Source organism: Lagopus leucura, unplaced genomic scaffold (assembly GCF_019238085.1).
Source record: "Lagopus leucura isolate 7727_CA_CO unplaced genomic scaffold, USGS_WTPT01 Super-Scaffold_100024, whole genome shotgun sequence".
Lineage (NCBI taxonomy): Eukaryota > Metazoa > Chordata > Aves > Galliformes > Phasianidae > Lagopus > Lagopus leucura.
Genome location: NW_024962276.1, coordinates 3,952,857 through 3,979,679, shown reverse-complemented (window position 1 = coordinate 3,979,679; position 26,823 = coordinate 3,952,857). Strand labels below are relative to the sequence as shown.

Genomic DNA, 26,823 nt, shown 5'->3' with positions numbered 1-26,823 from the left:
ATGTAGGACAGTCAGTAAAAGTAATTTATCATCTTCCCGCTTCGGTGCTCACGTTATCAGCGAACTCATTTTCTGCATTCATCATGCAATCAGCCTATTATTTGCATATTAATCAGGCAGTGGACCATGAAAGAGCCGCATCCCAGCCAAATGCTGCACTATCTCAGGAGGAACACTCAGTAATTATCATACATCAGTGTTATGATGTGGTAATTGATTATAACATCTTTCTGTTGCCCCTGGGGAGTCCCACTGCTAACCCAGCTCCAGGCATTCTGTGCAGATTTTTCTCTGAAAATTAGAGAAACCACTGCTGTCCTTTCATTAGATTTTTTTTTGCTACCTTTACAATAGGCAGCTCTGAGCATTTCCCAGTTATTTTTGCCTTTTTTTTTTTATAATGAAACCTTCATTAGAAAAAGAGCACATCTGCCTCATATTACAAAATATAAGAAAAAAATAAAACGAACAAAACCAACCACCCTTAAACAACAGTTGGGCTTGTTCCTGTGCGTCCTCTCTTACAAGGTCTGGTGGCTTTTTAGGTACTGGTATTGCTTACATAACGACTTTCCCCATCAAACACAACAAAATGTTGCAACTTCAATAGACAGTAATTGCAAAGTTCGTATAAAGGCAGTTAAGCTGCTTTATTTAGGTGCCAAACGAGAGGCTAATTTTGGTCCTCTCGTAAAGGACAAATGAAACATCTGCCAGTTCAAACTTGTACTATTTTTAGGATCCCAGTTCCAGGGGGGTAAAAAGAGAGAAACAAATACAAAGCACCACTGTAGTTACAGGGCAGTTAATGCCATACCTCATTCGTTTGTGCAGAACCAGATGGGGAGAGCGAGGTGGGAAGGCTCCCATCCCAACCTCCCTTTGGCAAGCAAACACACACAGGTGGATGCACAGGAGAAGCTGTAGGGAGCATGTGGGACAGAACTGAGTGTGCCTGGGCTCTGCAGCGAGGCCAGATGACCTACTGGGAAGGCTGGAGAGAGGAACTCACGAGGACAAAACGATGGTCCACAGCAGCTCCCTGCCTTTGGACAGCCCTGTCAGAGGGAGCTGGAGTGCGGACACCAAACGGGGATTTTCTGTCAAGCTCAGGCTGTGCCAATGAGTGGAATAGAAAAGATTATTCTGGGGAACAATCGCTCTTTTCAAGCACGCTGTAGGGCATGACTCATAGAGTGGAGAAAAAAAATGTTTGAAGTTGTTATTAGCAGTATCTCCAAGAAGTGTAGAAGTGGAATACTTAAAGATGAGGCTTACTTTTTGTGTCTGATTGCCACTGGACTTTCTCCTTTCATTAGGATTATTAATTAGACATTGTTCTATTTTCACGGTTATTTAAATTTGATGTCAAATACATTTTGTTTTCAATACAAGCTCTGTTTCCTACCAGATTTCAAATAACCACAGGATTCTCTCCTGTGCTGTTCCTTTGGATGGCTGTTCGCAGATTTTAAGACCTGCAATATCTATCAAATTTGGTGAGACAAAGTTGTCAGTTTTTCTCCCTTCCTGCTGCACCCTTAAATGCAAAAGTCAGGCTAGAAAGTAGCTTAAAAGATATTAATTTTCTTGTAATTTTTTTTTGTCTTCTTAGGGACAATTTGATATAAGTAACGCATAACTCTTCATAATCATAAGAGGATTTTGTTGTTCGAATCTAACAGGCTGCTTATTTCCCTGTCCCAGAGCTACTTTGTGCAGAAGACAGCTGCCTCGTAGCTCCATCCCCATTATAAAATGGAAATAACAACCTGCACATTCATTGCCAGCAAACCTCTTTTTCGGTATTTTGGGAGGAAAATAGCCCATTATCTGTTCTTTGAATTGAAAGCAAGGCAATTTTCATCCCCAGAGGAGCACGGTGCGACTCAGCGGGCAGCGGGTGGAGCTGGTACCTGGGAGGGCAGCTCCATCCCAGCAGCTCCATCCTGCTGGCAGCAGCAGCTCCTGCATTTCCTCTTCCCATAAACAACCAGCGAGCTCCTGCCAGCTGCCAGAGCCTCCCAACAGCAAAAAGCCTCATCTCTTCAGAGCCCTCCTGACCTCTCCTGCAGCTGCCAGCCCACAGGGACGGAGCCCAGCCACTGCCCCAGCTCCTGACCCCCCCGGAGCTGTGGCACGGCTGTGACAGCTCTGCTCGCCTTTCAGTGCTGCTCCAGTTATTTTTGTATTTGGCTTTGTAACGTAGCAGCTCTGTGCCTTCCACCCGGCTCACTGAGGTTGGCAGCTGGCAGGAGGATCCCAATGTGCTCAGGAAGAGGAGAGCAGGCATGGACCCCTTCCAGAGAGGCTTCTTCCCTCTGAATGAGCAATGGGGGGAACAGTAAGCAGCAATAATTAATGAAATGAGGTGACAAGCAATGAGCAACAGACTCACAGAATGGAAGGGACCTCACAGACCACCTAACCCCCTGCCATGGGCTGGCTGCCCCCCACCAGCTCAGGTTGCCCAAGATCCCATCCAACTTAGCCTCGGGCACCTCCAGGGATGGGGCACCCACAGACTGTGGCAGTAGTGCCAGGGCCATCTTCATAGCAAAGAATTTTCACCTGACATCTAACCTGAACCTCCTCTCTTTTAGTTTAAAGCCATTCCCTCTTGTTTTGTCACTATCTGCCTGTGTACAAAGTTGTTCTTGTTGATTAATGAAATGATGGAAAGTGGAATTACAGAGCTCTAATATTTAGTACTCATGGTTTCCTTAAAAAATGCCTGAGCAGAGAGCAAAGATACCAAAGGGAAGTGGAAATACGTGTTTACAACCAGACAGGGAAACTTCTTGAAAATGGACACCACCAACTCACAGCCATGCTTCAGAGTGAATTAAATTTGTCTTCAGAATGCAGCAGGAGTTTCCTCTTGCCATACTAATGTGAAAAGTGTGTTGGTGCTTTGTCATTGTAATTCAGCCGCAAGGAATATCTGCCTAGAAAATAGTGTTTGCTCCACGATTATGTATTTTCTGCTAGCACTTTTATAATAGTACAGCTATGACCACAATGAGGATGGAGTCATCTTCTGCAAGTTTAATCACCGGCTGGCTCAGTGTGCAGAAAAGAACGCAACCAGGACAGGAATTCTTCCCCTCATCCCAACTATTCACCAAGCATCCCTGATGGACAAAGGGCTGCAAGGCAGAGGGTGCAGGACAGCCCCAGGCGACAGGCAGGAGTGAGCAGGTGATGCCCAGTAATGGCATCCAATGTTACGTGAAGAACTAACTTGATGCTCTGACTTCATGCTGCGTTCCCAGGTCCCAGCGAGGTGCCCTGACAGCAATTCTCCCAGCTTTACTGATACCAGAAAGGTTGCCAGGAAGGTTTTCATGGTCCAAATGTCAGAGAAATGGCACAGAATATGATCACATGCACTACAGACAGACTGCAACAGCTGCCCGTACGAGGAGCCAACTGATACCCCTTGGTTTGAAATCAAGACAGCCAGGGCCAACTGCTGCAGCACCACAATCTCGAGCCCCACACAAAGAATGCAGAAAGCTCCCCAGTGCACACCAGTGTGTTTTGGGGCTTACGGAGACAACGCTCAGCCGGCTTTGTGCTTCAGCTCCTAATTTCTGCATCCAGCACAACAGGAGGTAACTTCTCAACTGAACGCAGACTCAAAACCAGTCATTAGACAAAACCTATCCAGCCTAGGAATTCTCAGCTATTACAGAGCCACGTGATCCCTCTTCTCTCCCATTAACCAGAACCATTTCATGCCATGCACAATTTTATTCACTCAGGCTGCCCTGCAAAATGACTGCAAAACAATTTCCCTCTTCCTTCCGATTCACCAGCAAAGCACAACTCACACTGGGGAAAATCCAGCAGCACCACCAACTCAACTGCTGGTAGCACCTCCAGGTGCTGAGTGCCCAGATCCACAACCTGACCCCCCATCACAGCCCAGAGCATCAGCAAAACAAACCAGTAAAACCAGTACAAAGAAGAAACCACAGCCCATGCTTCATTGCCTCCATGTGCTACAGAGCCCCGTATGTGTCGGGATGGGCATCTCAGAATCATCCCCTATGTGGGCTGCAAGCCTGAGATGCTCTCCCTGCACTTTATTTCTCTCAGAGCAGCAGATGTCACAGCATCCTGCTGTCAGACAAACAGGAAGAGCTACCTGGTGCACAGCAACTTCCTGCCCACCTGGCAGCTTCTGAGCTGAGAGACGCTGCAGGAATGAGTGGTATATACATAAAAATGTAAGGCATGCCTGGGTCCATCATCCTTCCCCAATATGTCTGTTAGCATCACAACTACAGCAAAACATAAGATTGCACTCTGACTTTTTTTCAGATTTCTTTCCCAAGAGATGATAAGAAGTAATCTCCCTGTTGTTACAAATGCTTTATGTTGAAAATAAAGCTTTTATGCATATTTTAGTTGATCTCAATACAGTAGATCTCGGGTTTTAAAATCACCAGATAATACACAATTATCTCAAGCTAGATTCTGATTTTGAAACGAGCTCTAATTAGCTCCCCATTTTATGCTGCTATAATCCTTTCTTCAACTCCCATGAGCGTTACCATTGCTAAGCAGCATGAGGTTAGGAATGATGGATGATACCCAGAAAGGAAGACAAACAAAAGGGAAATTCAAAATCCCCTGAGATCACCCGCAGCTGTATCGGCAAATGAAGATTTCCACATTAGGTCATAAGACGACCCTTACAGAAACACATACCAAAAAGGCACGTCTTCATCCCGCTGAGCATTTGCTAGTCTTTAATGTAGTATATAGAGAGTGTATGTCCTTCACAGAGGATATGCACTGAAGAGAATGAGAATTCAGCCTGCCTGGGAGTAGTTGTGAGATGAACAGAAACATTTTCTTAGTGTCTTATAGATGCTCACTAAAGATATGGGATCCCGAAATAAAACGAACCAATAGGGGCTATGTACAGAGCAAGTATTCAGAAAAACATCCAAGCACATAAACCTTCTCCTGACACGTGGCTACCTTCCAAACCCAGCCCAGCCCCATCATCAGTAATGCAACTAAATAAGGGCCAAATTCATCCTGAAAAAATGCTGATGCACTTGGGTGACACTAATTCAACTCTTTTTTTCTTTCTTTTTCCATGTGATTTGGTCCATGCTTTTGACACATAAATCATTAAAAAGGCAGATTTACCCAAGGGCATTAGAGCATTTAGGTGGAAAGAAGCACACAGAAGAAATGTTAGCAAAGGCACAGGGATACTGTTTTCGGCCACCTGGGGTAGGACACCACTTCTGGGGGACCACACGTGCACCAGAGCTTGCAGAGCTCCTCTCATCACCAAAGCCTCCACTGAGGTCACAGGCACTGAACACAGATGGATGCATCTGGTTGGAATTTTGGTACAGACTGATTTCAGGAATTCATCGATACAGCTTGCAGAAAAGAAAAACGAGCCTGCTTTATCTCTAATGATATCTATATAATGCTTCTCCACTCATCATTACACACAAAAGGCTGCTGGGTCCATCTGTCCACGTGTAACTATGGAAAAGTACCGGACAAAAGAACAGATTTTCATGAATGAGGTGTTAATCAAAACCTTATGATCTGGAAGCGTAACTAACTGGGTCAGAAATCCAGAAAATCCTGCTGGTTTGATATAATAGTGCCAAACAGTAATGAAAATACTCACAGCTAATAAAAGTTGGAGACGTTACTATGCGTGTTGACACTCCGCACACTGAAGACCTTCTTGGCAAAGCACTCAGGAGCCACTGAATGTATTAGTTTAATTTCACTTCTTTCCCTTCATGCATTCAACAAGTTCTGAGCCAATTATAACACACGGAAAAGGCTCCAGACCTTTTCTCATTTTAAAATTGTTCTGATTAATTTCTATTTTAAAATTACAAGTATGCAACCCTTTCTGCCTTGATTTTCCTGGGAAACGTCTCAGAAGACCTGAAAATTGTAGCTGGCTTTCTTTTTTTTTTTTTTTTCCCCTCCCTTCTGCCCTGGAGTGGAGGATCTTCCACAAATGCATAATTATTTTTACCTTTTCCAAACTATTTGCTGTGCGTTTAATTACAGCAGAGCTGCTAATAAAGGAAAATTACCAATTACTCGTTCAGATATCTCGGTTTTGCTCTTTTGTTCTGCACGGTGTCACAACCTCCTCATTCCTCCATGCACAGAGAGGTGCTGAGAAAAGGTGGTCTTGTGAAACAATTTTGTTTTTAATCATCGGGAAGGAGAGAGAAAAGGGCACGAACCCATTTTCTCATTTGTAAGTTTGCTTTAAGGAAAGAAGGACAGCGCTCATCAATAATATGATTTTATTAGCTGATAGGAACACGCCACGTCACAGAATATGAGCTCAAGGGCAGGAGCTGACAAACGAGATTGCGAGTGTGGGAGTGGAGCAAAACATCACGGCAGCACAACTGAGCTTCCTGAAGGAAATCACTCCCAGCTACCAGTGATCCTCCTGGGGATCCCCAAGGTGGTCGGATTTTAATGCTCTGGGCTTGTCTTTCAATCTTTTATAATTACAGTTAGTCATAAATATGATGATTAGCAATAACAATGCAGCCTTTTCCCAGCTCCTCTGATTTCAAATTCCTCTTAAAATGGCTATAATTAATTACTCATATTTTCCATGCTGTCTTAGGCATTTATAACGGTTACTCTTGCGCAGTACTGATGCTACAAAACGAAGTCAATGGCACACTCTTAATGAACAGCAGCACATAAAATGTCATAGGAAATTTTCACGTTTGCTAAATGCTTGCCTGTAAGTAACAATAGCTCCATGTCTGCAAATAATTTTTCCCATTTTGGTTTTGTTTCCATGCCTTGTTTTTTTTCCAGGGGCGTATTTTTGCTTTTATCTGTTTGTTTTTCAACTGTTCTTTTTAAGAAAGAACACGGACTGAATATCATCATAGATTTTCTTCTAGTAAAACCTTTTAGAATGCAAAATATTTTCTCAGTAGCGAGGAAAAACAGTTCAGTTGGGATATTCAGAATAAACCCAACAAGCTCCAGAAAAGGAGTGCTTCAGAATGGCAGGAAGGTGGAAAAACAACATAACCCACACTGCTCTGTGTCCTGAAACACTGCAGCTCTCACATACAGGGCATGGAGCACGGCACAAGTATTTTTCTGGAGCACAAAACAGCCTGAGTGGTTTCCATGAGTGAAGCAGATCATTGCTAAGAAGTCTGTGTGGGTAGAGTTTGGTATCTAACAGCAGGAACACAGCTGTTCTGCTCCTTCCTATGCCGTGGCCATCGCTGTAAAACCTTCAGCAATTCCATTCTCTTTGACGCTCATCTTTGTTACATCTGCTTTTTTGCAAACGGAAAGGGGAGGGCGAAACGAGGCTGGCTCAGAATACAAAACGAAGCTCGGAGCAGAAACACGTAACGTGGGCTTTTCCCCACCTTCAAATTAACAAAGCAGATTTTGTGCAAATGGAAGTGGAAAAATATGCCAGCTGGGGTATGCAGATCGCATTACAAATGAAAGGCTTGTTTTACAGCCATTGTCACATGTCAGCCTGATACGCTGAACTATGGTAAAAAAAACCCTACAGAGCTGAGGATCTCTAAGATCAGACGGAGTCTCTTCATCTAATATAAGCAGCTAAATATGTGTATTCCCTATATCTGCCATAGCAACAAGGAGGGAAGAAGGAATTAACTGGGTTAATAAAAAAAAAAATGGAAGGGTCTCCTGTATGATACAACAAAACAAGAGAAACCTCTCAGCATCAAAGCAAAAGAAATGTAACAAAAGCACAGAGAATTATTTCAGAGCAAATCATTGAAACCAGCTGATTACCTGAGCTTGCACATCCCTGCTGTAGGGAATCCTGTAATGATGTCACAGAGTGAAGGACTAGATAAGAGAGGAGAGGAAAATCAGGGAACAATAAAAGGAGATGCCAAACCACAAACTAAACAGTAAGCAGCTCAACAAATAGCAAACGGCTGAGCTCAGCAAGGGCACACTGCTCATAGAAGTCAGTGGCATTATAAGGGTACAACCGAGGCCAAGCTCTAGCCTGGCCTTTCTGCATCAGTGGGTATTAGGACAAGAGAGAGAGTCACAATAAAAGCATAATTGCAACAGAGCATTCCCCCTTCAGAGCTGAGTTCTAGCTCACCTCCTGAGACAGCAATCAATATTCTCCTAGGAACAATAACAGTCCCCTATGCACCACTAGAAAACAGCGCGCAACATTTTCCAGCTCTTTGGCCAAATTTTTTTGAATTACGTGTGGTGTTCATGCCTACATAACATCGTCCTCATTAGGAACTCAATAACAGCTGCTTATCAATTAGGCAGAAACGAGGGCTCCTTGTGTAAGCGTTCCCAGTGAGACCCCTAGGAGCCGGCTGGGACGCGAGGCCACGTGCGGCCCTTCCCAGCGCATGGCTGAAGTCCTGCTCACTGCAACCTTAAAAAGATCTCCTCCTCAACTCAAACAACAGAGTGGAATTTTAATTACCTTGTCCTTGTTGCTGCCCTTGTGCAGGCAGGACACACTGTCCCAGCTCACCATTCAACCAGAGCTGCATACGAATAAATGGTTCTCGGCCTTTTTGTGTCAATTTACTCCATGGCTTTGGCCTGGAGAGCATGTCACTGACACTTCCTTGGGACAGCCCCAATACCTGAAGTGAAGCAACCAAGAAGGGCACGTTAACACATTTGCTTTGAAGGGGGTAATGTAAGTCACTGCAGCTTCCTCTACTGCTACGCTGCTCAAGTCATTTTAACGTGGACAATTAACAGAACTTGGAAATGACACGGATATGCACTGGGATGGCGATGCCTTTCCCTTGCCACTGCTTTGCTCTGGAGAGTGTTTTGTATTGTTGGTTTTTTTTCCTGAACGAGCAACAGTACAAACAGCAAAAGGATGGTATGAGATCTGCATGCTTTCCGTATTGTCAAACACTTTCATCGGTTCTAACAGCAAAAACACAGCACAGCAGCACACAGAGGTAGATAAAACAGGACATGATTGTCATGCATTTTGTTCTCAAACGAAAATAATTGGGACTTCTGAGACTAGGCCTGTATTTGGTTCATTTCTTTGGTGTGAATTCTAACGATGTGTGTTTTCACCTGTAGCAGCAGCTGCTCCATGTGAGCAAGTACTCAAGAACACAGCCGTGCACAGCAAAGAGGGGCTCAGACAGGCACAACTCTCATTTGCCTGGAACTCAGCACGGGTGAGGGATTAAAATTCACCCTTAATGAAAAGTGTCACGGGATCCTTAACGACCCCGAGAGATCAGGCCTTTCATTTAGCATTTAGTGAAATGTAACAGGGCAATGCCAGCTCCTTCAGCACTATCAGATCCATTCGTTACAGGAAGAAGGAAAACTGGGTGCCCACCACTGCTCACAGCCTGGAAGTGCTTTCTGGTGGTCAGGGGCTGGCAGCTCCATGTATTCAGTGCTCCTTATCTCAGTTTGCACCTGCAGTCAGGCGCGCTTAAACACCTGAGATGCCCAGCACCAGATACACGACACGGCTGGGAATTCTTGACTTCAGACTAAAGAGATGGAAGGGATTTTCCATGTGTTTGTTTAAATACTCTGTGCACATTTCCAAATAATAATAAGGAAAAATGCTCTCATGTCCATGATCTTCAACCAAAACAAATTTAAGACTCTCCAGTCACGACAATGGCATTACTCAAATATTCCATGAATTCGTTACATTAAGCATGAAATATTGAGTCTCAGTAATATCTGCTTCAGCTTTCCATGTTTCTAAACTCAGTGGCCCAATTTCTAATTGCAAGGAACTGAAACCAGTCTTTGTACAAAACCTGTGCACTTCACAGAAAGCAGCAGGACTAACGCTTTCCTTTAACATCCTAAACAAACATTTTTTCACAAAACACATGTGCACCATTCTGTGGCACGGCTGTGGCAAACCGAGCTGCGTACTGAGCACAAAGCACATCAAAACACCGGGGTAAGAAGAGAACCAATTCTTTACCTTTTCCCCAAAGATCCTTTGGCAGATGCCATTCTTTGCTAGCTTTTCTTTGACCTGCCGCGTTAGTTCTATCGTATCCACTTCCTGGTACATATAAATCTCATACTGCTCAGGTGTCAGAGGAGGAACTGAAGGTTTGGATGGCTTGGACAAGGACACGATAGGGGATGAAGGGAGGGGGCTATTTTGTGGCGTCTCACTGCGACTCGCCCCAGTCATGCTCAATTCAGAACTCTGCGAGTACGGAGATTCAGCGTTTGGCCACTCTTTCCAATACTCTGAAGAAGATGGTCCTTGGAGCTGGCTACGATCTGGCCTAGTCTGATTGCTGACCTTTTCTTTTCCACCACTGGCTTCCTCAACTTTTATATCTTCGGGAAGAGCTGCATTTCTTCTCTCATGCTGCACAGTATTCCACCAATGGTCCTTCCAAACACCACCACGTCCCAACTCATTTTTAACATGCCTCAACATACCCTGGGCAGAATCACTTATTCCATGAAGCTCTAAAACAGGCGCCTCCTGCGGCTCCTTTTTGAGCCCAGAGAGGTTCTGCAATGCAGAGATACTGGAATCAGTAACAGATGAATGTTTCTTCAGGGATATGGCCAAAGGAGGATAGCTGGAAACTGAAGACATTGCAGATGTAGATACTAGTTTGGGGGACAGGATAGAAATGTCAGCTTGAGACAGAGGTGTTGTTTTTAAGGCAGGATCAAGAGCAGCCTGCTGTGCCTCCATTTCACGTCGGGCTTGTTGCAGAATGGATCGAATAGCATCATCAGAATTGCCACTGCTAGATGCAGAAGGCGGCTGAGCCGGCTCAGCTATGAAAAACAACCAAAAGACTAAATGCAACAGAGGAACATGCTTTATATTCAACATGCGCTACTGTAAATATTTTCCTGTATGAAAAAGGGCTGCAATAAATTTCTGGATGGGAGGGAGGGAAGGAGGGAGTTTTCACTAAGCAAAGATTCTCACTTTCCAAAGTAAGGTAAGATTTCCAAAGTTCTGCACTGGAAAATTTTTATCACTGCCAAAAGGCTGGACGTTTGTACACACTGACCCAACTGCAGAAGTCTGTTAGCATTTGCATGCTTTCCACCATTGCAAAAATTATCAAATAAATGCCTTTGAAAATCAAGCCTTCGACTCTTCTTCTCCCACCCCCAATTGGTCAATAACATTTTGTGAGTCTATGCACAGGTTTATTTAACCTTTCACTTCTACCTCCACAAATGAATCGTAACGCACTCAAAGCTGAGCACAGCTGCATTCACCTGGGTGGCCTATTAATAACCTCTTACAGTATAAATAAGGTGAATCTTTCTAACTCCAAAAATAAAACACACATTACCACAAAGCAAGAAGTTTAGTAAAAGGCTTCATTATTTAATTTGACGAGCCCAAATGTGCTTCTGCTTCCTGTTTTCTCATTCCATGGTTCCAATCACTGGAACAAACAGCTCTACAAAAACCAGGACTGACGCCTCAACACCACTCTGTGCCCCATTCAAACCTCCAGAATGGAGGCATGGGAAGAGAGAGCACCTAAAGGAGGTATTGAGTGGTGAACTGGCGTTCTGCAGCAGTTAGGGGATGAGCAGAGCCTGGAACATGGGTGTATGGTTCTCTCTGCAGAATATGAAAGCTTTGCAATGGCATCTGTTTTCATTGTTTAAGTTTTCCACTGAGGATGCCAGTGTTTGAAAACCAGCTCCTCTGAAAGCTGCTCTATGAAGAATGGGAAAAGTGAAGCACTCGGGAATCCCACAACTGCAAACAGAGACCTCAAAGTGAAGTGAGACTGTCCTAGCAGTATGCCTCACCTGAACACATTTCCAGATCTGCCTCCCTACCTTCCTTCCTGCACATGCTGGAAGGTACATGAAAAACTAAGAAGTGGGAGAAGATAGAGAGGCCATCTTTTCTGAGTTACCTTCTGGTTTCATAGGGAGTTTGGAGGCTGAGTTGGCATTAGAAAGGAAGGCCAACACACTCAGATAGAAGATGACACTGAACAACGTGCTTCCAGCTTCCTGCACACTGCCCATGTTTTTCTCTACGTCATCATTAGTGGCATAAACTCATTTAAATCATGTATGAACTAGCATTTTACATTTTGCCATGAGATTAGCTTAGTTTTCATTTGAAAGATGAAAATCCAAAACTGCAAATCAGCATTAATTTTTTTAAGAAAATGAAACAGAAGTATTGCAAAGTAGTGTCTACTTTAGCACCAGCCCTCTAGATGTACTGGAAATTCTTTTAAAGTTGAGAGAGCTACGGAGTAGACAGCAATATTAACTACATGGCAGCATACAATGAGAAAATAAACTTATCTCAGGCCAAGATGTTAGACATTCATTAAATTTTTAGGAAACAAAATTCTTTTTGGACTTGTTAGCTTGTCCTACATCCTTACATTCTGTAACAAATAATGAAGTCGTGCTGGAATTTGCCTGTGCTATAATTTGAGTACACAGTGTCCACAGGAAGCCAGCAGTGAGGTTCTGGTAACTGCAGGCTACCCTGAGCCCTTCACTCGTGCAGATCCCCTCAGCTCCCTCTCTCCATGTGTCCCTGGGGCCTGAAAGGGAGAGTGCTGAGCAAAGGCCCCATCAAGCAGTGATGTGCATTAACTTATCTTGGGCTGCGTTACAGACAGAAACCACTCCACGAAATAAAGAAATTTTAAAAGGCACTTTAAACCTACATTCAAGGTTTTAAGAATATAATTAACTGACCAGAAAGCTCATGGTAATTGTTTTAATTAAATTCTGAAATAAAAGGAGCGAGAGACAAAATGAGGCTGTACCTGTTTTCTGTACTTGCAGCTCCCTTTTGGCTTGTTCAAGAATGGATTTGATGGCTTCATCAGAGCCAGTCTCTGTGGTTCGGATTCGTGTGGTTATATTACCTGAGGAGGAAAACAAAACTAATGACACTGGGAAAACTTTTATTTGCTTGCTTGTTTGTTTTTTTAAAACACAAATGCAGGCAGTATATACTAATGTGCTGCCACATGAGCTGACAGCAGCTCACATCAAACCCTTACCAACATCTACAACACCAAGAACGCCCTTAACACAACAGAGGAAAAAATCCTCACTGCATGAAAGCTGTCCACCTGCTGCACTGAATGATGAGAGCAGTAACATCACCAGAGGAAGAGCTATGTGTCATACTGCATTTTCAAATATAACACACACAAGTCGATATTTTTAACTTCCCTTTCCCTGCTTTTTTTTTTTTTTCCTTTTCTTTTTGGAGGGGGAATGGAAACAGAAGGGAAAAGAACCAGAGGGGGGAGGAATAAAGACAAAAACAGAAGCTCAGAAACCATCCTTGAAAACAGCATCAGCTACCAGGCGAAGTTGGATGAGTGCATGTTCAGATCAGAACAGAATTTCAAAAACCTGGATACAGGAAATCAGAACAAGTCTGTGCCTTTCTAGAAGCTGGTACATTAACAGAACCAGTCATTTAAGCACCAACGCCATCTGAAGTACTTTTCAGCTAAGAGTTATTTCTTGTGTTTTGTTCACTCTTTTTTTCCCTTTGTTTTTCTTTTAAGCACTATGGGGAGAGAAAGAAGGGAAAATTCCTAAGACTGGAAAACCAATGCATTGTTCATTAATCAGATTATCAATTGACTGAAATCAAAACAACGGAGGGGTTCTGAGGTAGCAGTTTTTATTTTTGTCTGGCTAAAAGTCAAATTCTGCAGCTGATCTACTACAAAGCAAAATGTTCGTATTTGAATGATATTTTACTGGTCTGATGTTCCCCTGTCTTTTTGTTCAGTCTGTTCCATACGCCATACTAAGGAAAGCACCACGCTAATCTAACAGCTGATTCAAGTGTATTTGTCAACATAAACCCCGTGAGGAGAAAGAAGGAAAATTGAGAGCACAGGCAGAATGTGACCAATCTTGGATCACACACAGCTGTGCAACTTTCCTGCTCTAGAATAATAAAAATAGCAAAGAGAGCATTTCAGTAGATGCAATGATTTTTAGGGCCACTTCTACCACTTATCTCTCTATCTGTGTATCTAGCAAGGAGGAGAGTAGAGAAGAATCCAAACAGGGTTAAGTTAGTACAGCAGCAGCAGAATTAGAAAAGCAAAGTGCTGGTCTAACCCATGGTTTGTTTTATACTTACTGTCTGTTTTTCTATCAGATTCCAGGCCAGAATCAAACTGCACAGTTTTAAGGAAACACACAGCTAAAGCACACTCCACTTCCTAGGTATTGACTGCAAAGAAAAACACCTGCCTGTGACGTACCTTCAGACCCATTTCTTCGTTTCGGTACTTCCTGAAATAGTCTGTTCAGGTTCTGGCCTGGATTCTCTGTTGAAAAACAAGTTTGGTAAGAACAAAACAATCAGGGGATGGTTGCTCTGACATCATGGGCTGTGTGACATGAGAAGATAGCAGCCTGTCTCTAGAGACGAGGGTTCGAGCGTTCCTCAAACCCTCGAGTCTCTGTCTGAGCGCTGGAGGAGCTGGCTACTTTGGAAGAAGCAAGGCTGGCTGATTTGTTAATAAAGATTACAGCTACGTTCGGAAAGGAGATTAGACAGATATAAATAAATGTCTAGAGATACCAAAAATGAAGAGGTTAAAGATGGGCAGATAATCCCCTCAAGTACAATCATCAAAAGGAAGAGCAGATTATAAATCTAACAGCGTTCACTTTCAATTAAACAAAATCTAGACAAATCCTGCCTGTCCTTTCCAATAGTTCTAGCCTGTAAACAACTTACTTTTCAGTTTTCTCTACATGTAAATCTCAGTCCCTGCTTAAGATGAATCACAATGAAATGCATATGTTATTTCTTAAAACCACCACCCTACATAAGCAAAGCTGCTTTAAGTTGGCTTCCTCTTTTAATTAGCCACTTCATGCATCACCTACGATATTTTGTCACAAGACACAACAAAAACACGGTCTCAATAAACAAGAGAACAAATGACTGCCATGTATCTCTGATAGCAGCAGCTGGAGACCCCTCCTCACTCCCCATTTCAGTGTTCCCTGCTCCTTGTCCTGGCTAGCCAGCGGCTAACGCATCAGCCAAGGCACTAACCTGTATGGTGCTGAAATGCAGGGCTACAAAGCTGTACTTTCTGCACCTTACTGATCGAGGTAAAACAGCAGCAATGCACAAATGGCCTCAAACAGAGAAACCTTCACCTTTTTTGCACTTGCAACTAAGAGGAAAACTGGGCAAGTCCCTCGGCTGGTGAGCGCTTACCTCTTTGTCTACCCTGGATGCTGCGAAGAGCCAGGATGTTCTGCTCGTCCGACAGGAACTGCTTCATCTTATGAAATGGCTCCTTGCCTCTCACAGTCAGTTTATTCCATGGCTTTGGCCGGGCTAGTATCTCACTCACAGACCCTTGCGACAGTCCCAACACATAATGTCCAAATATCCGCTGTCCAATATTGTGCTTGATCAACTGCTCTTTCACCTGACGTGCAATTTCGGCTGTGTCTATCTCCTCGCCTTCGGAGATGCTCCCAGCACTTTCTGACTGGCTGGGAGATGGGGCCATGCCATTTACATCCGGACTTTGTTGTAATGGACTTTGGGAAGAGATGGAGTTTGTGCTGTAAGGACCTGTTGAAAAAATCATGCTTGTGCTTCCTGCTTCCTGCATTGCCTTGGAGTAGAAGGACTGCATTAGCTGTCGCTGGAGGAGAGAGTTTAGTGCAAATTTTCCTGTGGAGGCCAGGGGTAAGCTGGGGCTTGCCAGGGATGAGCTGAAAAAGTCTTGACTTAAACCCGTTGGTGAGAACTGGTGTGTACCATTAGTATTGGAAGCCTGCTCCCCCGCGTTGCGGAGCAACTGAGAAGGAGGGGAAGCCGGCAAGGTTGCAGGACGCTGACTCTCAGGCTGGTCTTTCCCTTTTCTCCTGGCTGACCCTACAAGGAAGGTCAAACATAATGCATTATGGGGGATTAAAGAGGGAAAAACCAAGATAAAAAATGCAAAGTTTGCCCCGCAAAGGGAAAAAGTGCAGATTGACAGGGGCCAATGAAGTGGTGGTGGGATTTTTGTTTTCGTTTTGTTTTTGGTTTGTTTTCTTTTTTTTCTTCTTCTTCTTCTTTTTTTTTTTTTCTTTTTTTTTCCATAATTCAAATTTCAATAAGCCAAACAAGGCCCCCAAAACAAACAACATGCATTTCATGTTTGCACCTTTCTTGTATGTTGCAGCCTGGAGAATCCCCCTTACAGACATTAAAACTAGAACAATTACATGAAGTGCAGTTACACATTTAAAATCAATGCAGTTACAGACAGCAAGTCCCTTTGATGTCTCTCATTCAAGACATTACTCATTGGACCTGACTGAGCCCAAATGCAGCAAACATTTACATTTTGGAACAAACCAATTTGAATAAAGGAATCACCAATAGGTGGATGCACCAAGATCACTCAGTTAAGTCATAAAACTCTTCAGAATTCAGTAATCCCAGTGCCAGAGGCAACTTATAACTTTCTTCCAGCTGCAAAAACCATAAGCATTCGAGTATCTGGAAATTCCATGACTTGCCATTTAAAAAAAATGTGCACACAAAATGTAAAAAGCCCACATTAGGAAAGCTGAACAGCAAACACGCTTCACTAAAAAGACAGTATTTTGTTTTTCCAAGCTGACCTGCTGGTAATATATCTAAATGTATCAGACAGGAAGATTATTGTGTTCTGCATGCAAACATTTTGCATAACATTGTGCGTGGGGGGAGAGACTTCTGGTGCCACAGATGAATTTGTTCCCAAAACAGCAGACAGCCTCAAACACTACCACTCGGTACATCTCGTAACGCCTCTTTCCTAACCTTTAAAGAGTCTCCAAGGTCTCCGAGCTTTACTTTACTATCCAGCCTATAAGACTGCAGAAATCAAACACTTCTCAGCACTCTTGTTGCCTGTTCGTCTTCCTGCCGTGCATTAGCTCACACTCTCACCTCTTATTCAACCCTCCCTCCCTTTATGAGACACAAACATAGCAGAAGAGCTGAAAACGGTGTCAACCTACCACTCAGGTCACTGTTTGTGATTCGCAGCGTGGCGTTCTCGGACTGCAGCGAGCGGTTCTTCTCCAGCAGCAGCACCTCCAGCGGTTTCGATGCATCCTAAGGAAAATCAAAGTGGGAGGTTTGTTTCCAACAGCATTAAAAGTCTCGCTCGGGCACTAAAAAGGATTTCAGAAGAGGAAAACAAGTGCTCATCTCTGCTACGAGCGCAGCTGGGGAATTCAACATGCATATATTTGCAGAATCACTCAGCGCTCCTACATGAGCTGTAGTAGAGATGCGCTGTTTAATTTCCAGTGGAAATCATTCATCAATTCTGCGTTATTTGGAAATGTGTAATGGAACATTTACTCAATCTTGCTCCTTTTGAAATGAGACTGGCGTGCTTTCAATTTAAGAGCTGTAGACTACTTTTAATCTGATTATAATAGGAGTTGAGATTATTTTATTTCTTCTAGGTCGGGCGACCCAAGCTAAGCATTTCCTTGAAATGCTGCTTTTCAGCTGAACACTTTGTTCAAAGAGAAATTCAGTCACAGAAAGCCGTCATTTACTTTCCTGTAAACAGCCAACCCTCGGCCATCAGAAAGCACACTGAAAATTAACCCCCGTAGGTGGATATTCCATTCAGATTTCAGGAGGAAAAGCTTAATTCAAAACATACAAACTTATGGAGAGTAACTCACTGGGAGAGAAGAGGTTTTTTTCCTGCTTTCCCAACACTCAGAGGTCTGTTTTATTTGGGAGCATTATTTTCAAGGTTAGCATTTACAGATGCTCCAGTCTCTGCCCACTGCACTACCAGCATGAGATGCATGCAAACCCGGCTCAGCTGCGCATCAGCTCTACGATCTTAGAAGACCCAACTGCACACCACAGTGGTTACCCAGTGCAGCACCAGCCGAAACGCCATTCTTTCTCCTCGGCTGCTTAAAGGAAACTAACAGGCAGAAAATGTTCAGTTCAGCTTTTTGCACGGGGATCATCAGGAAAGCAGTGATCATCCCACATGTCTCAGCATCAACACGAAGCTGCCTGTGCTAACGCGAGCAAGTTATAAGAGAAACTGTGGTTAATTAACTGAACTGCTGAAGTAATTAAGAAAAGAAAAGTAGATTCAGTACCTGCGCACCAGAGCTTTCAGGTGGTGCAAACTCCATGGATTTCAATATACTGTGGGAAGGCAGAAAAGAAATTATTTTCTGTTTCTTCTCCTCATAACAACTGCACTAATGAGCATTAACATTATCATTTCCTAATCTCCAGCAACACTACAAGTGCTAACAACTTTCCTTGCAGTAATTCCATCTGATAATGAATACAGAAAATAACTATTCAAACTAGTTATTGGATAAGAAAATTTTCTCAAGCGTCTTCTAAATCATTCCATATGCAATCCCACAAGGCCAGTTTAAAGCGTAAATTTAAAGGTTAATAAGGATATAACATTTTAAGCTGTCAGAAACAATATTAATTTATCTATGAAGCTTGAAGGGAATGGAAAAGTTGCAGCAAAGCAACAAAACAGGGGAATCACCACCATGGTTACAGTGCTTTATATAATATACACCAGCTCACATATCAAGGAAAATATGCACAAATAATCTTCCCAACCAAGTCACTACAGGCTAAAAGGCAGTTTTTCATTTTAATCACCTCCTCGTTCTATGGCAAAGGGAAGACACAATGGCACAATATTTCTTAAGAAATATGAAAGATCCACATATTTAGTAGTACATTAAGAGAAGAATCTGATAGCCTCGTTGTCGATGTTTTACATAAATACTGAGCAGTCAGAGGATGGCTCCCTTCTGTTGGTGCTGCCTGCTCAATGAGAGCCATACAGGAACACAAACTTATTCCTGTGCTTTGTCTACACATTGCTTTACATAGGCCATGTGCAGGCAGGCTGTTAGGCTCCTCAGTCCGAAGCAATACATGATTTGAGCTTTCAACACATACGGATAGCATTTCTGCAGCATTTTTCACATCTAAAGCACCAGGAACTTTGTGAGGCAGGGAGCAAACGTTTTATCATGTAACAAATATGGGAACCGAGTCAAAACGAAGCAGAAGGCTGGTGTGAATGTGTATGAACCACTTTTATCACACAGCATCACTGGGTGATGCCTCTGGCCAGCAGAAATCAGGGCTGAGGTTATCCTGTGATACGCTGCACAGAAAGCAGTGCTGCCAACACTCTGCTTTCGTGGGCACCTCACCTATATGCACAAGTGCTTCTTTTCTGCCATTGATGGAGCCGTGTCAGGTGAGAGACCATGCTCCAATGGCTCAAGTTCTTAAAGCTGCTGGCATTACATGGACTTTGCAGATGTTTACTTGGGCTGCTAATAGCTGTTGAAAGCGTTTCCTAGGACAACACCTCTGCAGAGGAAATGCTCTGTTCAGAGCTGGGGAAGACAGATACACTGAGGAGACCCATCCAGGAAGTCCCCCAGGCTCAGGTAAGCAATTATGTGCATCCTCAATGGACTCTGCAGAGTACGGCCTTGAGAGGTCAGCAAATGGCAGTGCGTCCCAACAGTCATATATGGAGATCCGTCTGAACTGAAAAATATGACAGCCTGTAATAGCAATCCATTGCACGGCAAGCTTTCCATGGCCATAATTGTTGTTTCTGTCACTTCAGTGCAAATCAGCATCACACCTGCATCCCAGTGCCCCCACTTACCACCATGGCCGTGAGGAACAGCCCCGGAGCACAGCAGCCATGTTCCCTCCTGGGCGAGCTGAGCCAGAAGCAGCGTGCTCCCACAGGTATGCACCAGACTGGTAGCAGTCTGGAGTGCAAAGTAAGCCTGAATGTATTCAGTGTTTGCAAGGGGTTCTCAGCACTAACAGCAGGGCTGTACAGCCCTGTTCTGCCATGCTGACCACCTCCACAGGCTGCCCTACCGCTCCTTCTCGGCTCCCAGCACTCTCTGCCAGCTGGGACCAGCAACGCCCCTGAACCCTGCAGCAGCTGCATTTTGCCTTGAGCTTGGAACAGGCATGAGCAACCTCAGCTGGAGACTCAGTGACCTCTGCCTGTTTGAAGTGGCTTTTCTGCTACCTGAAATAGCCTACTAGCAATTTCACAGGTAATTTCCTTCTCTGAGAAGGCAAAATGAATTAAAAATCAGGTCGATGGTATCTTGAATTGCCCTTGGAGGGATACTCAGTATAACAGGTTCATTTTTTCAAATCATGTACACCTTAAACATGTTAAAAATGACTCTCCAAATGTGTCATGAAAGAGACATTTTCTCAGGAATATGAGGAAGCAAAATGTTTCCCCTTCGGATTCCGGGAATATCTTTGCCCATGAGATCTCAGCTCAGTCTGCTGCTTATCAAGATCAGTTATCTGCTTTTTAAAAGAATGATCTTGTGACTTCAATCTGCACATCTAAGACTACTTGAAAGACTTACTCTAAAGCAAAATGTGCATTGGGACAGTTCGACTTTCTGTTTTTATGATCTTGGCTGCAAAGGCAGGAAGGTTAGCACTGTCGTATTACTCAAGAGGGAACTGAAAGGACACAGAGAGCTCTCAGATCTCAAAAATAGTTTTAAAAGCCATTTGGCACAAAAGCCTGTGCAGAAAGGAAGAAATTCTTCCACTCCAGATCTTGATGTGGACCCCATTAAGTTTCCCCAACACTGGAAGCAGGCTGATGCTTGAGATCCCTTACTCTAGAATAGCTCTAACATCTCTGAGAGGATTAAGGAAAACAGAGATCAGTGCCCAAAGGATTGAGAAATACATTCTTACTGACAGGATTCTTTTTACTTGGTACACATGTGCATTATGAACAGCTAGTTCTTGTCAGTGCTTCAGGGTACTGTAGCAATGCACGGGACACCAGACTTACAGCAATACGCTTTTTGTGGTTTCACTTCAGATCAGACTGTCAGGGATGCACTTTCAGGTTCTGAAACATCTTTTGCACCAGATGGGACCAGAGGGGCTGGCAGGCATGAGCTGCTGTGATGATGCAGCACTGTAAAACTGCAAATAGTGCTCTTGCCAGGGGCTGTAGCCCCCAACTCAGTCCAGACATGAGCCCCAAGCCACCTACTAACTGGCAGCTGTCTGTCCTACGTCATGCTGCCCAAATAAAAGACATTACCCACACATGTAGTGATATAAAAGCTAGAACAAGAAGCATTAGGAAAACTTCTTTAGTTCCACTGAAAAAATGAAGGGCTGCATTCGACAGCACTAAAAGGTACTGAAGTGGTGAGATGGCAGACATGCCACCCATGCCTTCATCACAGGCCAGGAAAGGGGGACTTAATTTGCTGGCACCCAACAAGGGCCACTTCCAAGAGATTCTCCAGTCTATTTCGCTGCAGGTTTACCTTGAAATGATGAGCACATGCAGAATGATGAAGTTTTTTTAAGACCAGTTAACATTCACTCATAGTGATCAAAGAAATGGTCAACTCATTTTACTGAAACTACACACCTGCACCTGTACAGGCTGCTGCTGGCACTGAACAAGAACTGCAGCCAGCATGGTTCTAACATAATGGCACCAGGTCTGGAAAGTCACTGGGTGTACAAAACCAAACCTGCTTTCCACATTCTCCAGGGATGTGTAAACAAAAGCACATGACTCCAGCTTCATCTGAAATACCTCATTAAACAAGGTAACATTTTTTCAGTCTTCTTAAAATACACACAAAAATGCCAGAGTGATGAAAGAAGAGATGGAGTTCCTTGCAGTTACTTAAACCTTGACACTAAATATACCTCTAGTCAAGAACCTACTCTTCTGAACCTGACAGCTTATCTTGTTATAGTTTAAAATGAGGCTCTTTTAAGTCTCTCTCAAAAAAAACCAACACCCTTGAAATAGGAAGAGGCTGTTTGTGGCTTTAGTTTAAAACCACAATATATTAGCAAAAATATACAGTGAAACAAGCACAGCACGAAAATGGCAAGTGCTGAACTCTGGCTGGCAGAAGCAGAGAAAAGGTATTATGGCCAAAGGCCATGTATTAAATTCTTGGTCCACACTACATTAAACTGTTGGCTGGGGAATTTTGAAAGTGGTCCACCTAAAATACCAGAGATTTTCAAACTTTTTACCCTCGGTGGATAATGACTGCAGAGCCCTTTCTCCATGGACACCTGCATTATTTGCAATGCAATACTCTGCTACAACAAAGAAGGCATACCCACAGATGCAGCAGACACATTGCTTCTGGATGCCATTTCAGCCAATATTCCTTATTTCCCCGACTTTGTGGTTTTGACTGAATTCTTCATTGTTCCAAGAACACAAACTTGTGGCTTTATTTAACAAGTATTGTTAAAATAGTTTGTGAAAAAATTATGTGAGCATTTAACACTTACTTTAATTCTTTCTTAACCTCTTCATAATCAGCCTGTCCTTTCAGTTTTTCTTCCAGTTGCTTTAAAAGAAAGAACATGAATTTAGTTTACATTTTCTTCTGCAGGCTTTCAAAATCATCTTTAAATTATTCCATATATACAGCAGCGCACAAGTGAAGGTTAATGACTCATACCTAATTTACATATATTAGGAAACAAACTATAACCAATTCAACATAAACACAATTATACCTCACTGTTCCTTTATTTACAGGGTGCCAAGTGTTACAGAACTCAGTAGGTCCCAGTTTGGCTGTTTGTAATGTGGCTGTGATATGTTCAATAAAGAGATCGGTGAAGAAGACATTAGAAATGGGGCAGGTGAGATTTTTACAAGAACAGAGTAAACAAGCAGGATGCTTTGACACATCCTGTATTCTTGACATGACAGCTCCTGGTAGCCTCATCCAGATGAAAAGAAGGCTGAAGAAGCATTACGTATTGCAGTAACTAATACAATTACACAGCAGAGGTGAAGCACTGAGACCACTTGGCTCCTGGCTCAGGTCTGCCTGACGTAGGGCGGTCTCAGTGGCTTCTCGTCAATGTGAAGATGCCACCAACACCGAAACAAACCTCCTAACACAATCCAGAATGCAATGCCACACATTTGGACCTTACCCCAAAGCCCCTGCTCCCAACAACAGCGCTCATCACTAGAGGATGAACGCTTCAGGAGGCCTAAAACATAGTGATACATAATTGATGCCGGTTATGCTGCTTGTAGAAGCCACATTAATTTCCCACTAATGATTTCTTCGCTTAGTACAGACGCCCCTGATATCTAAGCAGAGAAAGAACAGAGTTTATTGCCTTGCAATGTCCGTGGTTCAGTTCAGGCTAGCTCTACCTCGCTGAATTTCTGGTAGCAACATTGGCACAGAATCCCAAAGAAATGACACGATGCGTCACCCTCAATGAAAGAGCATCTACTTCAGAGGGAAAGGAAAGAACGACACGACAAAGAACAGGGCTGTGAGGCTGCTTTTGGTGGAGATGTGAATTTGGGAAGATCCTGCACAGCTCCCAGCCTGCTTGTCTGCACGCAGGGGCTGCTGGGTGAGGGCTAACATGAACCTGGAGCATTGTTAGCAAACTGCTTTAAAGTGCAGCTCCACAAAGTCCTGCAGCGGAGCGGATCTGGGTACACCAAGAGCAGGGCTGGGGCAGCCACTGTGGGAAGTGGGAACCTCGGAGCCATTCTGCCCCTTACCTCTGTGCCTCTTAAGGTAGCATCTTATTTTGGAGTCTAGAGCAGCTCTAACAGCAGGGTTAACTGGCTAATCATGCTAGTCCTCAGTAGAAGGAACACTGGAGCGCATGTGAAACAATCAGTGTTGTCAGATAAGATGTTAGTTACTTAGGCAAGGGTACAGTAAGAAAAAAGCCTTCTGCACAAACACATAAAATACAGAAAAACGACTGATTTCCATTTTAACGCAACCGATATGAAATGTAATTCTGTATGGGGATCTGTCATATTCAGTAACTCTGTCAGGAAATTTTAGGCATGAAAACATATTAAAAAAAAAAAAGAAGCTGATAGAATGAAGCTGGTTTGGACTCTCGGGGCATAAGACCACTTTTATGCTGTTATAGCAGTATGACAAGCAGCAATATTTTACTTTGAATTGTATAAAAAACACATACATCCATCATTCCCAAGTACCTAATACAGAGACTGTTGCCATGGAAAATCTGCACCTAAATGTATACTTTCACTAAACAATACAAACCAACACCCGGGAATGCAGTGCCCATATATAAGCAGACCATTTAGGCACTTGGCATCTTCCCAGTCAATGACTGCTTTAAAATGTATTAGTATGGTAATTGTCTTGAAGAACCCTGTAAAATGCACAGAACATAGCATAACAAAGGCTCAAGCTGTGAGACAATCTGGAGGAACTAATATCTTGCACTAAATATCAACCTGGTTAATTCAGACAAAATATATTCTAACATCCTCCAGCACAAGAAAATGCATTGAGCCAGAGGACAAAAGGAATGGTGGCATTTCTGTACGGCACATCTGCAAGCATCCCACGTTAAGGAATCACGTTGCATCTGTTGTATGAATGAACCCATCAGAGCATGCACATACTGGGTCCCCTCTCATTCTAACGATCAAATAACCCTTATCATATTGTTAACTAAAGTGTCCCAGGTGAAATAGCATGGACTTTACTAAAGGACTTTAAATATCCCCCCCCCCAAAAAAAAAGACTGATGTCTTAGTTTAGTGTAGAGTGATAAATAAAAAAGACCAATTAACCAAGGTTACTTGATGTATCTTTGCTGACTGGCACTGCTGTGTTTTATCTGGGTGGCAGGGAAGCTCTAACTCCCAGCAATGAAGAGTTAACATAATTACAGCTACAAGAGTCTTGTTACTAGAGGACATATTTTGATTATTAGATCAGATGAAGATAAAGTAGCAATAATTTTGGAAGCATTTCTGTATTGTTTCATTAAGTCATAGAGCATTAAAGGATTCCCCCAAGATATGGTCTGAGAACATTGCTTTAATTTGTGAAACTGTGATTCGTTAGTTGTGGAGGCACCCACTGCCATCTCAGCTATTCTAGAAGCAATCCCTCTACAACCAAACATGAGATCAACACATCACCACTGAGTTTTGGCTCTTTGTATGACAGATCTCAGACGCAGGCTTTCCCAGCACTTTGGGGAAAGAAAAAAAAGCAGTTCAAATATTTTTATAGTGTAACAAATAAGGTTAAAGAAGGTTGAAATAGTGTCAATGCATAATGAATGGGATCCTAAATACAGAGCATCAGCTGGGCAAGACTGGGAAAATGGAAGATTACCAAAATGCAAATCAAAGACTTGCTTTGTCATTTCTGTGATCCCATTCCCTTTGAAGTTAATGGCTAAACTGATACTGACCTGAACAGGAACTTGCTCTGTTTCAAGACAATCTGCCAAGTGCAAAGATTCAAGATACTTTCTATCAGGTTTTACATAAAAATTAAAAAGCCTCATAGCATGGGTTGGCCAGCAATATCTGTTCCTCAGTTCCAGGTCAGCTCTTTTCTCCTGCACTGAGTGGTGCCCACATGTACAACAGATGGGCAGAGACTGATCCCAGCAATGCAGGAACCCAGCAGACTTCTTTGGCTCTACCCAATTTTCACAACAATTCTCCAAAGCTGTCTTAAAACATGTAGGAAGCTCACTGACTGCATCACTCTTTCACCCCTAGCAGCTATTTCACCCCACATAAATTACACGGCACCGGAGCAAAACGAGCAACCTCTATGAAATGTCAGAATTAGAACAATTTGTAAGAGTTTCAATTGAGCATTAAATCATTCTGATAGAGGAAAGCTACCCACGCCACAGTTAGAGCTAAGTGGGTACCATCAGCCTCCTGCTTTCAAAAAACTCTCTGACTATAAAACCTACAAAACTATGCAGTATTTAATGGAATAGATAAATTTATCTTGTTTACAGTCTGAAGCTCGAAGATGGTAGAACAATGAAAGAGACAGGAGTTAAGAGGAAACTGATTCATAACAGATGTCAGGAAACACTTCTCATGCTTACTGATAGATCAACACTGGGTAGGACAGCGCAACAAAGAAAGTAAAGTTGTTGGAAAAAAAGGTAAAGGGGTCACTCACAAAACTGGTGCTCTTCTAGTTTTAGCGCAGTGCTACTGGTAGCAAATGAGTACAGGATTGCACTGCTAATTATAAATGGGAATTACTGCTCAGCAAATAACAGCTGAAAAAAGTTTCAAATGCTTACTAAAAAGCCTTCCCTTTGTGTCTGAATTTCACTTGTCTTCATGCTCTAAATGGTACACTTCCTTTTTCAATAGGTGGAGAAATGGAGGCAGTAGCAGGTAAATTCAAAGATAAACCAGAGCACAACAAACAGCCATGGCAGATCTACAATGCCAAGCACTGGAATGGGAGCTAAGTTTTAAAACATAAGAAAGATTTTCTGTGCCTTTTCACCTCAGCCATTTCACTGCTTTCTGGTAATCCCAGAGAGCTTACATCAGTAAAACCCAATACTGCTATGTCATCCATGTGCCCCAGCCCCAAACGCAGCCTTACTTTAAGCGTGCTGTTCTTGGCGGTCAGCTGCTGCTCCAGCTGGGAGATCTGGCTGCTGGAGTTCTCCCGCAGCTTGGTGAGGCTGCCCTGTAGTCTCTGGACATCTTCTACCAGCTGGGCAATCTCCCTCTCCTTCGCAGCCAGTTCTACTTCCAGGCTGGACCGTGTCAGCACCTCGATGGCCTGCTCCTGTTGTGAAAAAAAACCATGAGACCACATAAATAAAGGCAGGAATGAGCTTGAACTCAGGGCAGGTAGGTAAGGCCCAAGCACGGC

General features: G+C 43.2%; 1 protein-coding gene across 1 annotated transcript in view; it reads right to left on the bottom strand.

The window, feature by feature from the left end:
• Positions 1–26,823, bottom strand: part of CUX1 (cut like homeobox 1) — a 175,631-nt gene that overhangs the window by 32,642 nt on the left and 116,166 nt on the right. Inside the window, exons 11-20 of the mRNA XM_042879941.1 lie at positions 26,548–26,736; positions 22,424–22,482; positions 18,184–18,232; positions 17,062–17,158; positions 15,272–15,943; positions 14,298–14,363; positions 12,825–12,926; positions 10,004–10,830; positions 8,495–8,660; positions 7,825–7,881 (exon numbers count right to left, since the gene is read on the bottom strand). Of these exons, the coding sequence (XP_042735875.1) occupies positions 7,825–7,881; positions 8,495–8,660; positions 10,004–10,830; positions 12,825–12,926; positions 14,298–14,363; positions 15,272–15,943; positions 17,062–17,158; positions 18,184–18,232; positions 22,424–22,482; positions 26,548–26,736 (2,284 nt within the window). The remainder of the gene's footprint in view (positions 1–7,824; positions 7,882–8,494; positions 8,661–10,003; positions 10,831–12,824; positions 12,927–14,297; positions 14,364–15,271; positions 15,944–17,061; positions 17,159–18,183; positions 18,233–22,423; positions 22,483–26,547; positions 26,737–26,823) is intronic.